The sequence below is a fragment of the Sabethes cyaneus genome, chromosome 2, assembly GCF_943734655.1.
Source record: "Sabethes cyaneus chromosome 2, idSabCyanKW18_F2, whole genome shotgun sequence".
Lineage (NCBI taxonomy): Eukaryota > Metazoa > Arthropoda > Insecta > Diptera > Culicidae > Sabethes > Sabethes cyaneus.
The window spans coordinates 150,066,204-150,084,698 of NC_071354.1; the positions used below are offsets into that span (position 1 = coordinate 150,066,204).

The 18,495-nt window shown below is 35.6% G+C and overlaps 1 protein-coding gene across 1 annotated transcript in view; it reads right to left on the reverse strand.

The window, feature by feature from the left end:
• The window catches only part of LOC128733992 (uncharacterized), a 75,233-nt gene extending 58,644 nt beyond the window's left edge, over window positions 1–16,589 (reverse strand). The window contains exon 1 of the mRNA XM_053827942.1: window positions 16,198–16,589. Coding sequence (XP_053683917.1) covers window positions 16,198–16,224 — 27 coding nt within the window. The 5' untranslated portion in view covers window positions 16,225–16,589. The remainder of the gene's footprint in view (window positions 1–16,197) is intronic.
• Window positions 16,590–18,495: the final 1,906 nt, after the last annotated feature.

Below are 18,495 nucleotides of genomic sequence, written 5' to 3' on the forward strand. Positions count from 1 at the left end.
TCGGTTAAGCATCAGCATTAGCATACTGCACTCATTGCGTAGGATACGTAACCTAGAGAGCGATTTTTCATTAGGTTCGATTTAGTTTGCACAATATTTTAGTATATTTACCTAGCATTTAAGCAGTAGTATGTAATTTAAGTTGCTAAGTAGTTTTAAGCACTTTGAGCCCTAATAGGTACGTAATTCTAGCATGTAGCCACCAAATATTAATTAGTTTTAAGTAAATGATCTCACCGCATGTAAATCACTTTTCACTGTTTCGTCTGCCGACTGTTTACTTTTTCGCCGATGATGACACTTGCTACGCCTGAGTTGCCAGATATTTTGAGCCGCTACAAAAGATGAGGCGCACCGACCACTTGACTTGTTTTCTGATTGGATGTTTAATTTGAAAGTTATGAGCAATCGTATACGACACATCAAAATTTACAATAATTTATTAAGATTTCATCTAAGATAGTTTATCTAATGATTTTGACATCAAATTAGAGAATTTAATGCTGTAAATATATCTGCAAAATTTAAGAATAATTGGTTTTGCCGGTCAAGAGATATTAACCCTCGAACACTCGCGCCAATTTTAGTAACACGCTTACTCGCGAGCACAATTGCCCAAACCCAAAAAAACGTGCGCACTATAGTTTTGACTGGGAAAACTTGGTTTTAGGTTTATCGAATCTTTGGAAGACTCTCTTAAAATAAAATTGAAAGCTCTATCGTCTGGTGGAATTTAAATTTTGATTAATCCACATAAAAGTGAAATAAAATAATTATTTTTCTTCAGTTTTAATATAACACATTGATGTGTTTTGCAAAGTTATAGAGCATATCATTACAAGAAATTTTGCTGAAGACAGTAACGTTCTATCTCTTCAGTGAAGATAGATCTTATTTAAATCTTATTTATTAATTTGTAAAATCAATTTTTCTATTTTAGCTCTTTTTGTAATTGTTGTATGACTTTTTCATGTATTACAAAATTGAACAAATAGTAAAAATACACAACTTTGCTCAATATAGTATACCTCTATGTTTACTTGTTTAGAAACTGTAGAACTTTGAGTATAAAAAATACCCTAATTTTGATCCCGGTTTACTCGACTACCAGCAGACGGATACATTTCAAATATTTTACATTTGCTGATTGTTTTGCTGCATACAGACACCATTTTTCCATATGAAGAAACAAGAGAAAATTCCAGTTCGGACCAATTCTGGTACACCTCACATGCTGATTGCTTCGTTTCTGTGATGGTAGTTTATGTTTATGATCTATTTTTCCAACAATTTAACCCTCTAACGATGTTGCCCGTTATCATGAAAGTACACTCAAAAGAAGCTTAAGTTCTGATTTTCATGCAAAAATAATTATCTGGAGGAGCGCCAGGTTAGAAAAAGTCCAATTTCTCTTTTTCGGTTTTCAAGTCTAATGCTCTACCCAGATATTTTTTCAACTCAAATACATTACAAAATTGATATAAAGCATGAAATTTACTCATAGAAAATTTTTAAGGTCAATCACTTTGTTCTAGATGTGGGTTTTCATCCAAATGAAAAAAGGAAATATTCGCGCATTAATTATTTTCGAAATTTTTCGGAATTTTTATTTTTGAAAAATGATAACTTTTGAATGCATAGTCAGAATGTTGTGATATTAATATCAAAATGTCAAGAAATCTGTTCTGAACACATTTTGCTGATTGTCAATTCAAAACAAATTTCGTATGCGGCTCTGGAGCTCCAAAAGCGAAGGCCGTCTACAGACGGCCTTACCCGTTAGAGGGTTAAAGTATTACTGCATTGAATAATTATGGCGTTTTGCTCATAACAAGTTTATATACGAATACACGTTACGAATATACGTTAGATAAACAACGATTTGTAACTTTATAACAATATGGCGTTCAAAAACCTACACGTCTTGCACAAAATACAACAGCGTGAGTAACCGAAGGTTAAACAAAAATTAATGAAATTTATTCAAGAAAACTTTATTGTTGTGAATCAAATAGAATGGAAATTATGCATAGTTCAAAAACCTATAAACTAGACCTTTACTAGGCAATGTATATGTTAAAGAATAATATTTCCTCTTACAACTTACTTTTACTTGCTCCTGTGTTGTTAAAAATTTTTAAACTTATTCAATTTTCAAAAATTTTATGTAAACCAACGCACTACGCAACGTTAACCAATAGATGAAGTATGTTCCGAACACGTGTCGATTTCTATCTCAAATAGCAAGTTGACCGTATAACAAAGGTTCCTTTCACCACTAGGTGGATTAAATCGGGGTTTTGCTTTCATTTTAGCAATATAGTGTCTTGGGGATATTTGTTCATATGAATGCTTCCCACAACGTGAAAATGTCAAATGTTAGTAACGAAAAAGTTATTTTTTGACACTAGAGATAGAGGCATAGTTTCTTCGGTGAAATTGGAGAAAATGTCGAAACTAGCAACTTTGCTGAAAAAATGAAATTTCTATCCTTAGCGTATACAGAGTTATAAAGCATTTTCTTTGGAAGTGGTTTAAAAATTAGTTTTTCATACTTAACTTTTGTTAGTTAAATTTTAGAAATTCAACTTGTAAATTAGCGTTGGCAGACTCAGAAGAAAAAAAGTCCGTAGTTTTATCTGTGGTTTGATCACCGAAGATAGGGTTATAATTTCGTTTCAGATTGAGAAAGAAGTAAAATTTAAATAAATTTAAGTTTGAATGAAAGTTTTGCCGACGTTTATGCTTTATTTGACGGTTTGTTAGCATTAAATATTTGTTAGCTTTTCTGGAAACTAAAAGCTAATTTTGATGTGCACTGTTTTCTAATAAACAGGTGGTAGTCGGAAGAAGCCAAGTCTGCTGAGTAAGCCGCATGTGCAAGACCTTCCTAACCAATAAAGAAATGACGTTCACTTGGCTACCAACGGGGTAGCAGCATTGTAGTACCCCAAATACAAAAGATACAGCGAAATATTACATAAAATTTGAAAATCGTATTTTTACAGGAGTGACGTTTTATTACGTCGAGTTTACTCCACTCGCCACTGGAATATTTATGTGTATTTCATCCATTTCCCGTGACCAAAAGAAAAGTCTGTACAATCAAAATCTTTAATAAAAAATAATGATTTTATCAAAACTTTTAGTCATTTATGTCCCCTTATTATTGGAAAAACCTCTCCAATGTGCATAAACTACATCAGTTTCTTTCAAGTTCTTCGACTGGTTTTCAAACAAAAAATATGGTAATGAGCTCTGCTCGCTGTGAGCATCACGTTTCATTGAAGTTTGTACTTATTCCACACGTAATTGCCACAGCCTTACATTTGACTAAAATAAGACTTCCTCATAATGACAAAGCCAAGAGATGAACCGAGCCCAGTAAACAATTTGGGTTGTATATCTCGATTGCAATTGCAACTGAGAAATACGACATCATATTTGAACCAAAAAGTTATATTTCACACCACATAAGAACATATAAGCCTACCAAAGTGGAGGCAATATTAACAGTCGTTTGTAATTCTATCTTGCACTCTATACGCGGGTTTTAGAACACGCAACTTAATTCTCCTGAATATATGATTAAGATATAACTTAATATATCATCTATAATGCTTTATAATTCACAGTCATGAGTTGTATATGAGCACATGCACGACTGCGAAACAACTTATTGTTCACTCTGTTTTGGCATATTCTAATCATAATTCAATTCCAATATGAAATTGACCATACGATTTAAAGTAAGCTTTCTTTTACGATCTTGTGTTATCTGGGATGCAGCATATATATCTGCTCTTAAATAGTATACCTATTTCAAATAATTGGTCGGTGTTAAGTCATACCGAACCAAGTTTATAGCTATTGATGGTTCGAAATCATCTCATAACTCCGACTGTTTGCAACATTTATGTAATCTGATTAGAGTAAAATGTAACTGAGAAATTTTTTGATCGTTTGCTGTCATTAACTCATTTTTTAAATTTTGCGACTTGGTCCGGTCTGATTTAACACCGACCAATTCATTTACTTAGTAGTTGTCCAGATGTCGAAATTTTTAATGTTTAAATTGTTAAAACAGCCGCATTTAATAAAGAAGTGAAATATTTACTACTAACAGCGAAATTTTTTGGTCAATCCGGATTGAATTGGAAGACATTTTAGTGTTCATTTGCTCCTAGTTGATAGATACAGTTCATTCAATTTTAACCCGGATTTCGTTATAAACGATTAGAAATTGGTGAACATGAAAATATATCTTAAAAATAAGTATTCCAGCTCCTTTTTTTGGCAATCTTTTGAGGAAATTTTTTGCTGATAATATCTTTCCTGCGTTTCTGAAAACAACTGCTTCCACTTTCATGAATAAATGTTACGATGAACTGAATTCTTGAAGCAAGTGATTTTCAGGATTTTTATTCTTTTTAGCCATAAATTAGGAACGAAAAAAACGGTGTCGTGAATAAAGAACTATACCTGTGAATAAAATTTCATAAAAATCTAGAATTTTTCGACCGACAATTTTGAAATTTTTTGACAATTTTGGAATTTTAGTGGAATACTCCGGAAAAGCTTAGATACCAATATAATAAACTCTGGAAGAGCAAAGCCATAAAGTCACATTACTGTTTAACAAACTCGAAATCCTTGAAAAATTAGAAAATTAGGAACCATGCAAGACTCGAGCCACAAATTCTGGTATTTGATACCTAAACTCTGATTGTGTATGCCTAATTAAATTAGAATTAAGTCAACAAAATATTAGCGGTTAATTGATTCCAAAAGGAAATTACCCAAAGTTAATCGATGATCGGCATTAACATGATAAACCGCTCCGTTCAATAACCTCTTTCAACCATTCCGGTGACCGGTCGGACCGGATGGCGAAACACAATCGTACGCAAATATTATTAGAAAACGGACCTGATGTCTGTCGTGTCGTTTACCGGTTTGCTCGCATCTCGCCGTGGTTTTCTCCTACAATATGTTATGCCGATCTCTTCACGCTTACTAATTTTTCAATCATCACCAAAAGCTGTGCAGCAGCAGCAGCAGCGAACTCTTCCATGTGGGATCAAGATTTTGGTCGGATCCGGTCGGATCTGATGAAAGATCTCTAGTATTTTGAATACAAATAATGCACGCAAGTCAGCAGAGTGCGTGTCATTGTCTTCGACCTTAACGGTTGAGCCTATCATTCGTTGAGGATGGCATTCGGAGAAACTTAACGTCTACGAGACGATATTTGCCCATAATATGAAATTTATGCCAACCGTCGTCGGGCGGCGGGTCTGGTTTTGAATATTTGCCTAACGAATTGATCATAAATTGATAAATGACTTTTTTCCGTTTTGATTTCACCTTCCGCAAATAAATGAACTTTTTTATAATCAATATAGCTAAAAATAAAATCTATCGAAAGTTGATCCTCGGTGAAGGCGTAGGTTCGAGAAAAGTTGTGTGATCTTGAAAACGAAATTTTTCTATGTTATGTGATCAACATCAGACGTGGCGAAATATTTTTGAATAGTTGATTTATGCTGTTGATTTAATTGCTCGGTTTCTGAATTTATTCTATCGGCGTAAATGATACAAACGATAATAATTCATTAAAATTATCAGGTTATCAGCCACGGTGAACAAACTGATCTGTCAGAAGTTCGATTAGAAAATTGTGAGATTTGCGCATAAAAATATGTGAAAACAATCATCGGGTTCCCTTCTGAATTCATCCGGAAATCTCTCTACATGGCCAGCCCATTGTTATAGTTTGTCGTGTTTTACTTACATAATTTGTTATTCATGCGACAACGTGCACTCCTTCCTCCGGTTTATTTTCAAGAATTGATTTGGTAGCCAACAGCGTCTTGTATCAGCCTCGTAGATTGCGGATTTTTAGAGAACTTGTCAACTGGCAGAACTTTAGTTACTTAGCCGTGATTGCGTATAATAGTAATGTCACATGTCACTAGTGTTTTTTTTCCTTGTGTGGACTCATCGCTGCAACCAATTTTATAGATCTATTATGATATCCCCAGGTGTTTGTTGTAACTTGCACTGCCTTTCTTCTGCTGTTATCGATATTGAATAAATTTTGAGCAATTTGAATAGCTATAGTGCATTTAACTATAAGAATGACTTTTTTCACTGTCAACAGGCTTTTACTACTGCTCTACACTACCGTTCTTCGAAGAAAACGACTGCTGTATTGAACAGTAGATTCAACAGTCCGGCACATTGCTTCACACTATTTAACGTTACAAACTACTCTACAGACAATCTTATCCGTTAGAGTGGTAATTTATAATTTTCTATATATATTCATTCAATTCTGCAAAAATTATCTTTTGTGTTTACGTATATGTTTCTATAAATCATGTAAATATTATTAAATTAAATAAAGTGTCGATAAAGTAAATTATATGACGCTCACAAATATTTACGCACCCTTGGAAAGAATATATAATTATTGCACGCAGTACGTTCTTGTGAATTTTACTGACAAATAAGGATCTTGTGGAATAAGGAATGGTGATTTAAACATATAGTCAACTGATTTATAGATATTTCTGATCAATTAAAAAATAATTATTATGGCAGAGAATGGCTAGGTCACACCGCTGCACTATGGTCGAAAAAGCAAAAATTCCAGACAAAAATCAATATCTCGAAAACCACTGTCTCTACATATTTCATGTGTTCAGAAGATTTTGTTTAGAAAAAAGAGCTATCTTTTGATATAATTAGTCATTAGTGTGGTTCACTTTTACTTGTTATAATTTTTTTAACTTTTTAGTCTTGCGATATACAGCAATACTTTCTACTACAAAATTGTAAATAATTTATTTTGCAGAAAGTTTGCTGAAGAAACCAAATTTGTATCTCATCTGTGTATCGCTATACAACGAATTTTCTAGATTATGTCAGGGTGGATCTTGAAAAACCAGTTTTTTTGCTCTAACTTTTTTATTTGAAACCCAATTCGGAAACTGTGTTTCGGTGACTTTTAGAGCGTAAAATGATACATTTTTTAAAACTTCCGTTCATTCCGTTTTCGAAAATATGTACCAACGAAAGTGTGAGACGCCGTGGAAAACTATAATATTTTGAATCGAAAACCTCTATATCTTCCTTCGGATAATAGATAGCAACTATCTAGAAATTTTAAGCGGTTTTTTTAGCGGCACCAATTCACGAAACACGGCAAACATTTGCTCGTACAAGCGAGACACAGCTTCATCAACACTGCATTCAATCAAAATATCCTCCCAGCGAACGTCAGCAAATGATCTGTTAAGTAGCTCAAAATCGCATCGATTGAAATCGAAGGCAAACGGATCCTCAGCGCTATCGGAATTTGTTTTCTCATCGGCTAATTCAAATAGCAACACAAAGGGTCGGTGGTGGCGGTCAACTCCAAGCAATGGTACCGGTGGCTCAATTTGAATCTAAAGCGCAAATAAAACTAATATTTGTTGTACAAGACAAAGAATATTTGTCCACATTCCTTTTATTTTGCTGCGCTTTCCCAAATAAGAACTTTGCCGCAACAATACTAACAATACTGAAAAGAATGCAGCACCCGCGATATTGCTGTATAGTTGTAATGGTTTGTACCATACATGCCCGTGCAGTCTGCTGGTAATAGAATACACAGGAAATGGTGTCGCAAGCTTAAGATAAATCGCCACAACCTCATCATTTATCGCAACTATAATTCAAATTTAAATGCCTTTAATCAATACCAAAATGCACTCAAATATTCAGTAAATGTTATCCAAACAATTGGTATGAAAAACTTGTCTCGAATAAATAGATTTTTAACATAATTCATGAATATTGTTCAGCCTAACACTTTTGAAGAATAAATCTTAGTGGCCTGTGGCTCGTTTTTGTTCACCATCTCGTTCCTCCGTTAAATCTTTCAGGACGTCGAAGTAAATTGACGAGCAACATTTCAAAAGGTCCAATATGCAAATGAAAGATTCTCTTTGCGTCTCCCCTCTTAAGGGACCGTGCAATAATTACGTAAGGCCTTTTTCCTCATTTTTGAACCCCCCCTCCCCCCTATATAAGATTTTGTAAGATTTTGGCCAATCCCCCCTCCCCCCGTACAAATTCTTAGTAAGATTTTTTGAAACATCAAAATTCAAGTTTTATTTAAAAAGATAGACATTGAAAGAATATTGAAACAGTCAAACAAGTTCATAAAAACCAAAGTTCAAACAAATTCATAAAAAAAAACAAATAATATCAATTATCTATTGTAAATCCCTTAATGGCCCCCTCACGAACAGAACGTATTTCAGCATTGAGGTTGTCAATAAATGTTGGTGTATGCTCAGAAACTCACTAGCGTTCACTTAATTCGCATTGATCCAATCTAAATCGTCTGAAAACGTGTTCTCGTCAAGTAGTATACAAAGAACTTCTTTGCCTCTTCTAGATGACACGCGACATGGTCTTATGTTGGAATTGGCACTGCGTTGCGTCTAATGTACAGATCTGCAATGACCGTGGTTTCCTTTGAAGCAAAATACTGACCCCACTCTGGCCACATACGGCAGGCAAGATATTTGGGAACAGAAGAACAATATATCCCAAGAAACATGTTTGTTGTATAGTAGCTTATCAAGCACTTGTTCCATTGGTACAGCTATACATTAATTGTGTAAGCTACTTTTAAACAAAAATATTTCTCGTGATATCATAAGGGATTGCGGCTGCCTTGTGGGATTGAGATAGGAAATTGCAACGAAATATGTTGGAATGATCCCGGGCAATCTGTAGAAACGAATTTGGTGAATTTCACATCGTTCTGCATAAATAGTATGAGCGCCAAAGCGCAAGTGGATACAGTTTATACTGATTTGAAGGCCGCTTTTGATACCGTTAATCATACTATTCTTTTAAGCAAGTTGGAGAAACTTGGGTGTACCACAAGATTGTGCAGATGGTTGGAAACTTACCTTACGGATAGGAAACTTTTCGTACAACTTGGCAACTGCCGGCCTGCCGCGTTTACAAATGGTTCTGGTGTCCCACAGGGTAGCAATTTGGGGCCATTGCTATTCTGTATCTACATAAATGATGCAGCGTTACTACTCAATGAAGATGGAAGGCTTTTCTTCGCTGATGATCTGAAAATCTATCTTGAAGTCAGAAGAATCGAGGACTGCAGAATGTTGCAGAAGCTTCTGGACTTGTTAAGTGACTGGTGCGTAAGGAATCAATTGTTACTGAGTGTGGAGAAATGTTGCGTCATCAATTTCCATCGCACTAGAAGCGCAATAGAGTTCGATTACGAAATTTCCGGATCAAAATTGAATCGCGTGGAACAGGTGAAGGACCTTGGAGTATTACTTGACGAGAAACTCACCATGAAGTCCCACATTTCTGCCATCGTTGACAAGTCCAATCGTAGTCTTGGGTTCATATTTACGATTGCTGGTGAATTGAATGACCCGATCTGCTTCAAAGCTCTCTATTGCTCTATTGTACGGTCAACGCTGGAATTTGCGAGCATCGTTTGGAACCTGCACGAGTTTGTCTGGTCCGCCAGACTGGAAAACGTACAGCGAAAATTTGTTCGATATGCACTTCGTCATCTTCCGTGGAGGGATCAGCAAAACTTAACACCGTACGAAGACCGCTGTCGTATGTTGGGTTTAAGCACGCTAAGTCGACGTAGAGAGGTTTCGTAATCGTTGTCTGGCTGCAAGCTTTTAACTGGCGAATATGATGCACCGGACATCCTATCGCAAATCGGACTCTACGCACCTTCAAGAGTCTTACGACCCAGAATGATTCTACAGGAAGAATCCTATTCAACGCAATATGCTGCCAACTCTCCCATCGCTTCCATGATCAGACAATTCAACTGCTTTGCTGACCTTTTTATTTTTGACGAACCATCACGCATTTACCGCTAACGAATTCGTGCACTTGACAATGTAAATACTAACAATTAAGTAACTTTTAAGTATTCATTTAGACCCAAATTGTCCTATGAATTATACGAATAAATTATAAATTATAAATAATAGCATAAACCGATGACATCAGAGACTCTGGAACAAGTAGGCCAACTGCTGTTTCCTTGAGTGGACAAGGCTAAAATACTCAGCAGGTTGCTATGCATTTCCTTGCAGCATGAAAGATTTCGACACTTCACAACTTACCTCATCAATTTAAAAATTTTTGTAACAAATAACATAAGTTGCTATTAAAGATGTGACTTTTTCATAATTTTTTCGTGTGTGAAAATCTTACGTAAGAAATGATTAAGCCCCCCTCCCCCCCAAATAAGATTTTGTAAGATTTCGCGGCACCCCCCCTCCCCCCATAATGCCTTACGTAATTAGTGCACGGCCCCTAAGCTTATCACGACGGCATAAATGCACTTGAATGCGTCCATCTAGCTTGCGATAGATAGATGCGATAGATGCGTTATTGACTAGCTAATCTTTAAGAAAAATTGGGTCGAAATGCATTTATGCCGCCGCACAGTGCGCCGAAACGTGAAGTTTTTCGCATGTAGTGAGTTTAGGAACATTTCTTAGTATAACAAGCCCCTTCATGTGAGAGAAATTTTTGGGTGATTAATTCCCTTACAAGTGAAATACGAAAATTATTTTCTCGTATATTCGAGATACAGGTTTAGTACTTTCGGAAAAGTTGTAGTAAATATTAATACAAACAACTTTGTTAAAGACACCATACTTGTATCTCTTCATGAAAATTATCTATGAAGCATTATTCGTGGACAAACCCATTAAAACAGTTTTTAAACCCTGACTTATTTTGGTCAATTTTTTCGTGTTCATAGTGTTCTAGAAAGTTGTTTATCTTGCTAAAATCGACGTTTCTGTAGAACATTATTATATGTTATTTTCTAAAGTCTCGGAGATTTTGAGCTTTTTTTGGTGAAAAATAGTACTTCTTTGAGCTTAAATATTTCCCAAGGTTGCTCATGGTGGCAGATCAAACAACTCCTACTTAAAAGTACAACAAAAAACCTGTAAAAGCAAGTGTCAATTGACTGTATCTGTTTGTATCCTCAAAAGTTATAGTTATTTTAAAAATCCATCTCAGTCATGTTTACAGAATAATTAAACTGTACTTCGGATGCAATAAACGCCATTTTGTTTACGTTGACAATCGCTTTCTAACAAGTTAAGTTACCAGCAATTTTTTCGCTTATTTTCGAGTCGAAAATGAATGTAGACTTAAAATTATTTGACGCAATTAATAAGAGAAAAGCTTCCAAATAACTAACTTATGCCTGGGGTATAAAAGCACAGCATTTTTAAGGCAAACCTGGATGAATAGTTGCACGTATTTCGAATCAATTTAGAACCTCTGTTGTCGATTCACCGGGGCCTAAACTGGTAACTTCCAATTTTTTCTAGGAACATGATAAATGGGGTATAAAATCTGGCAGACACGAGGCGTAGTCGGTTAAGCTGAGTAAGTTTTTCCAAAAGGTTTTAGTTAGCCCTAGCCGTAAGCTAACAAGCATATTAAAACCTTTTTCTAAAATGAACGCAAAACTACATATTTGAATAACACTTGGAGCAAAAATCGTTTAAATAAATTCAGTGACAGTTTGTACCCGGTTCGCGCTGACAATTCGGTGCGCAAAAACAATCCCAGCTGGCTCTTCTGTCTCAGTGGTCAAAACTGACCGAAAAAAGGGAACTTTTTGTCTGTGTTCTTGTTGTCGCTGTTTTTAAGGGGTAAAACTTTTCTTATCATTATTCAAAAAGGCATGCTTGCTGTGCAAGTTGAAAAAGTCAGAAAATCGAACGACGATCAAGTTTTCCACAAAAATGTCGTGTAAGGAAATGTTCTTGAAAATCTCTGGGAAAAGTATGAAATTAGCATTTTGCCTGTAGTACAAAAACCTTGAGTAAAATGGGGGAAAACAGACTTCCAGATTATGTTATATTAAAATAAAATTGTTCATATAGGGTAGATGATCCATTAGTTGCGCCACTAAGCACAATATAACTTCATTTTGCTTGTTTATTGAGGTATATGCTTCAATTAATGCTTGTGGGATATAACTTTATCAAATACAAGGTATTTGTCACAAGGCAAGACAACTGCTTTCGTTGTACGAGAAGCTTTATAAAGAAAAAATGAATTTTTCGACTCAATTATATTGTACCAACAGTTGCGCTAATATTTCCTTAATTAAGTTTGATGTTCCTTTAATTATGGTATTCCATATACATTGCTAGGTTGCTAAGTGAAAAAACATCGTAGCAAAATTATAGATGAGCGCCTATAGTTGTGCGCTCCAACTGCGCGTTGGATTTTGGAAAATTGGCATTTTAGCAAATAATGCTTTAATTTTAAATGGTGTAGTCTAACTACCAATACTTCTAAAAACTTGTTTTATATAATGAATGTAATTGTTTTATCTAAAATGCTGCGGTGACGAAAATATGCATTAATAATGAATAGTAGCGCAACTATTGGTACTACCACAACTACTGGATCAACTACCCTACCTTTTTCCTAAAATTCTTCTTCTTTCCTTACCATAGAATCTCAAATTAGAGCGAGTTTGTACATGATTATTTTAAAACTATTAGAAATAAGGGGTGAATAAGGTAAAATGAGTTACTTTTCGTCATTTCTGCGCGTTGAGATCATCACCAATCGATTTCTCGTGATTTTTTTCAAAAGAAAAGTCACTTAGCGTCAAAATAGCGACAATAAAAAGCTTCGTTTTTTCGGTCGATTCTGCCCACTGTGCACTGTATTACATTAAATTTGTAAGAAATTGTCAAACAATAGAATGTTAAATAATCCGGCATAATCGAGGCCAGTTAATCGATTATCTAATAATCGGAACATGAAGCAATCGATTAAAAATTAATCGATTATTTCAGCGGATAATCGATTAGTTCGATTAATCGAGAGGTACTCGAACATCACTAGTTTATAGGTGTCCATTTTAATAGACTAGTTGTTTATACTAGAATGTTCTTTCTTTACTTTGGCTTATTCTTCTTCTTCTTATTTTTCTTGTATGAAAATGTGGGTTCAAGAAACTTTTATGGCAGTATTATAAATCCATCTTATAGAACAATGACATAAAATTTTATCAAGTTTCAAGGAAGGAGAAAAACATCGATTTTAATCGGCAATCCAAGTATCCTTTAAAACCGGTTGGAAGATAAATTCACTTAAGCCCGAAACACAATGCATACGGATTTTACTACGTTGCGGCAATTTGGCAGTTTTTACATGGGTTTTCTGTCAAATTTCCGCAACGTAGTAAAATCCGTATGCATTGTGTCTGGGGCTTTACTGATAATGCAGTTTATGGGTGTTTCTTCAAATCTTTTTCAATCATGCTTTAGAACTGCTAATCAAATAAGACTACTTGAGGATTATTTGAGGAAAACTATTATGAAATCTGATAGACTCTGTAATGCTCTGAGAAAACTTCTATAAGAAATGAGTAATATAAGTTTGATTTGGAATTGTTACTCTTGTCGTCCTCTCGTACATCACACGTTATTTAATTAGCAGATTATCATAAAGATTGTTATTGTTATAGTTTAATTGTAAATACTGTACGATCAAGTTCAACTTCGAGAAAATCAAACAAGATTGTTATATTAACAAACATATCTGTGAACATATCTGGTTTTTCTTTTATTTATTTTTCTCAGAATTTTCATTTTCACAAAGTTCACCTATCGGGGAGAGTAGTCAACAGTGAGACAACAAGGAATAATGAGTCAACGGGAATAGCTACGTCATGAAACATTCAAGATCCATGATATTTTCATGGATATTGAAGTTTATGAACCTACATTGCACAATGTAGTTTGAGAAAAATTTGTTGATTTTTTCAAATATTTTTCAACAAAAATCCGTTTTAAGTCAACTAAATTTTTTTGAAATCATTTTCAGCAACAAAATACATATCAAATTTGAATTTAAATTTCTGCATAGCATCACATAGAAATAAGAGTTAATATTTTAAAATATATGACAATCGAATTGTTTGCTAGCTCCGCTAGTTCACTATTCATAAAACATTCCTATTGGCAACGGTGAGACACAGAGACGTGGGTGACACTGAAACATAGCTTTCGCCATGCAATTTTTTTCGAATTTTTTTATGTGTTCAATTGGAAATCAATTCATAGGGATTGACTGTAAATGAATTCTAAAGTGTGAGTTAAAAGTCAGATGTTCAGGATTTGTCCTTCAAATCATATGTGTATAAATGTATATGTGAAAATAATCGGAATTTTCAATCGTACCTGACAAGATTGTATGCTTTTTAGACACAATAAACAGCAAGATCTTTAAATTATTCTTTATTACCCAAAAATATGGTTTAAATTGATTTCAAATAGGTGTCTCAGTATGCAATATTCTTTATCTCACTCTTCCCACCTATTGGTTAACAGTGAGACAAAATTCCACCTTGAAATTTGTGGTTATAACTAATTTTGCTTATAACCAACATGGCTGAAACTTTTTTTCAAACAACTAGAAGGATATACCTTTCAAATGGATCGAAGAGCTCGTTAGTAAAAAAAAATTGAAAATTTTTAGAAAATGTCTCAATGTAGACGTCTCTCCCCTGCATAAGCCAGCATTAATATTTTATCAAAACACATCAATAGTTTCATAGCAAAACCAGTTGCTACCTCTTCCATGCTCACTTTTCTCCTACGTATCATTCGAAAGCTACAGCCGGCGCAGCTTCCCGTTTGGTGCTGATCACACCCAGGCACGAACTTGTCGCTTTGGCACAGGAAAATGACTGTTCCGCGTGGCAATCGCAGTAAAATTTCCCAATCGTTTCTACCAACATGCTCGCTGATGGCGGCAGACCAGTGCGTGTTCAGCGAGCAGTTATGCTGAACTAAGATGGCTAAGCCTACGCCTTGTGCGTTGATTTACGCCAGGAAGAAACCGTTGAGACAGAGGCAGCCGCGGTATTATGTTTATAAATTTCAGCTCACATCCGAATGGGTCTATCGATTGGATTCAATCATTAGCATACATGATTGATCGGCACCGACGACTGCTGTATGGGAACTCTCTTTTCATCCATCGTTGATTGAATTAGTTCCGGAAGTGAGCTAACAGCTACGTTGCATCGGGATTGGATTGAAAACGCCGATCCGATGGCGCACAAAGTCAGAGCTGCCACAAAGAATCGCTCGAAAGGTAACACCCGCCCGCTCGAACGGTGATCTCGCGCTGCCTAACAAGCGACCAACCCGCTCAAGTGGGTCTCGAAGTCAGTCCGTGATGGTTTTGAAGTGGCACATGCAACACAATCTGGGTGGTTAGATCTGTACCACTCAATGAAACAAGTGTTTGACATAAAGAGCGACGTAAGTGCACGCAGACTGAGTAATAAAATTTGCACACAGCCTGGTATGTTCGAGATCACAACATGATAACATCCATTTTAATTATGGGTGCTCAAAGGTCGGACACTTCACGGGTCTGTGGAATATTTGTATTTTAAGCTTTATGATCTTTGCTTGAAGTCGAGCGCAGTAAAATGCCAAGCAGATGTAATAAAGAAATGAAACGGGAAGAGGGCATAAATATTGTACTTTAATTAGTTAAAATCCTTATTGATTCAATAACAGTTGTATTTGCTACGCTACAGCACATCTCAGTATATAAATAAATTAGAAAAGAGAGAACATAAAACCAGCTAACGAAAGTCAAATTCAACATGGTAACGCAATTATTTTACTTTGCAATAAGAAATTTATTTAAAAGAGAGAAAGACTTGTCAATTTCAAAGGATTTATTACTTACTAAGCGGAAACATAAGCGGAAACGGAATAAAGAACTAATCATTCACTAATCATTTTGCAATTTTCATAGGTCCTTGTCAATAACGGAGTAGCAGCACACGGGCGGTATCCTATGCTTATGCTTATGCTTAATAAAGAAATAATCATTCACTAATTATTTTTGTAATATAAATTAATCACAAAATTTACCATGCGCGTGAAATCAAATTATAAAAAATATATTGATAAATTTATAAATGCTTGTCATTAAATTTTTGCAAATAATAAAAATAAAAAATAAATTTAATAGATGGACAAGTTAAACCGAAGTGTGGTAATCAAACTGTTTATCCCTACATCTTTCGTCGTAATCAAAATCGTCAGATGAACTTACCACAAAGTACAGCTTCATCTTGCGCATACGTCTCTGTTGGTCTATCGGGCGATCAAGAAAGTTGCAATTCACAAACTCGCACTGTCGAGGTACCCTGCCTGCTCGAGGCAACACTCAGCATCAACACTACAACACAGGAACTGACTGGTCTTAAGCTTCCCTCCTGTTGTGCACTTTTACCTCCGAGGGACTATGGACACTTTCTCCCTAAGATCTCTACGTTTTCGCAACGCAGATTGGGTGACACTTAATTTTTCATTTCTTTGTGTAAAGCAAATACTCAATCACTCTTGTTTTTCGAGCTCCTTTTTCAGTTTGGTCACTGCTGTTTAATACTTGGTCGCGGGGTTGAATTTTCACACAACAAGCTCGTTACTTTACTTTATTTTGTAATGATTTATCACGCTTTATGTTGAGGCATAGTTGAATACTGTTTCTTCTTGTCTTATTTTTCTTTGCTGGCATATCTCACTTTCGTTGACTCGGCCGTTTCATTATTTTCCCAATGGCTCAGCTCCCAAGTTATCAGAGGGACGGGCACTTGCCCTCTGAGTTGTTTGCAACAAATGGAAAAGCACTTTCAAAACGAAGCAACTAGTTGGTCACAAGGAAACCTTTCACACAGGATTGGAAATATATTACTGCAATACCGCAAAATATCACTTGCAATTGGTTTCCGGTTTGAAATCTGCCTGACAATTTAATTCATAAACTATCCCAGTATGAAGAATTCTAGATCAAGCGATGTGCGACAGAATGAAGACACACCGTTATACCGTCTGCTCCAGCTCCAATGTTCTGGATGTCCACGTCCAAGCGTCAAAGAAAAAATGCGTCCCAAAGTCCAACAATACGTCTAACTTCTCCGACCGTTTGAGGTCTACTGAATTTCTGCTACATTAGTTAAACAAATTTTTATAAACTTCAATCGGCCTTGCAGACTCCTCCAGATGCAGTTGACTCTCACTCTCAACCGTCAGCCATATGGAAACCTCGCGGGTTCCGCATAAGATTCACTCTCACTTTCATTCTCCGAAGAGCCTCGATGCCGCCACTAACATTCACTTTCAACCAACAACCAGCAGCACAGTGACGAGCCGCCTTGCATCATCATTGGAGCAGCGGCGGCGGCGGCGACCCGTACTTAAGGTGTTTTGGTCGGTCATCAGGCGGTGCGCGAGGTTCCCGCTAGTAAGCTTTTGTCTCATCGCTGCTGGCGAATGTCCGCTGAGGGAAGAGAGGCCCGCTCTGTGAAAGCTCGCGGTTTGGTAGCTCAGAGAGTCAAGCGAGAAACCTGCTAGTTGAGTCATGCATATGCTTGGGAGCGAGCTGAATATGCTATGACGTTAAGTTCAAAAAAAGTTGTTGATACAGGTTATCAAGAATGGTATAACAAAATACCTACATAATATTTATTTAATCTATTTTGTTCTCTCTAATACTACGAACCGGAGTGTGGCAATGTAACACTCTGACCTCTTGACCGAATGAGGTCGAAATTGGCATATCCCATCGATTTCATCAAACTGGCAATGTAATCGAAAACAAAATACGACGACAAGCCGGTTGACATTTAAAATAATTTACTACGTATTTCATTTATCTAAACGTTATTGTTTTCGACCATTTCACAATATTTTACAAAAAATCAGAGAACTTGTAATTTTCATGAAAAAGTTTAAACAGGATTTTCTTGCGTAAAACATATGAAATGTACAAGGTTTAAATTATATAATTATAATGATTCATTTATAGATTTAATATACTGGATAGGATTTGATATAATTTTACCGAAAACTAGAGGTCCCGACGCGCGTTGCTACGTCATTTATGAAAGGGGATTGGAGTGTAATGTTGAAGTTTTGCTTAATTTTAATTGTTCGACATAGACCTGTCTTTTTGACAAACCAAGATATTCCTAAGTCATACCGCAAATTTATTATTGCTAAAAACAATCTAGATTTCATTATTAACTAATATTGAAAACGGTTCAGGTGAGCTAAATTGAAGACCAACAATTGAAAAGGGCTCGAGTCGAAAATGTAAATAAACCGAGTGGGGGTTCATTTTCCTATGCTAGTGTATGCATCCATATGCAACGAATAACTCTCATTCGGTTTTGGCATAATTTTGCTTTGATATTGTATTTTAATTTTCTCTGAGAGTGTCACTTCTCTATAAGTATTTTCTAATATTTTCTCTATAGGGTATTTTCAGCCAATTAAGCGATGGCATCTATTTTTTCGGCCTATGGCCTAGTTCTAGTGGAGGAACAAGTGGTTTTGACGTTCTTTGAAT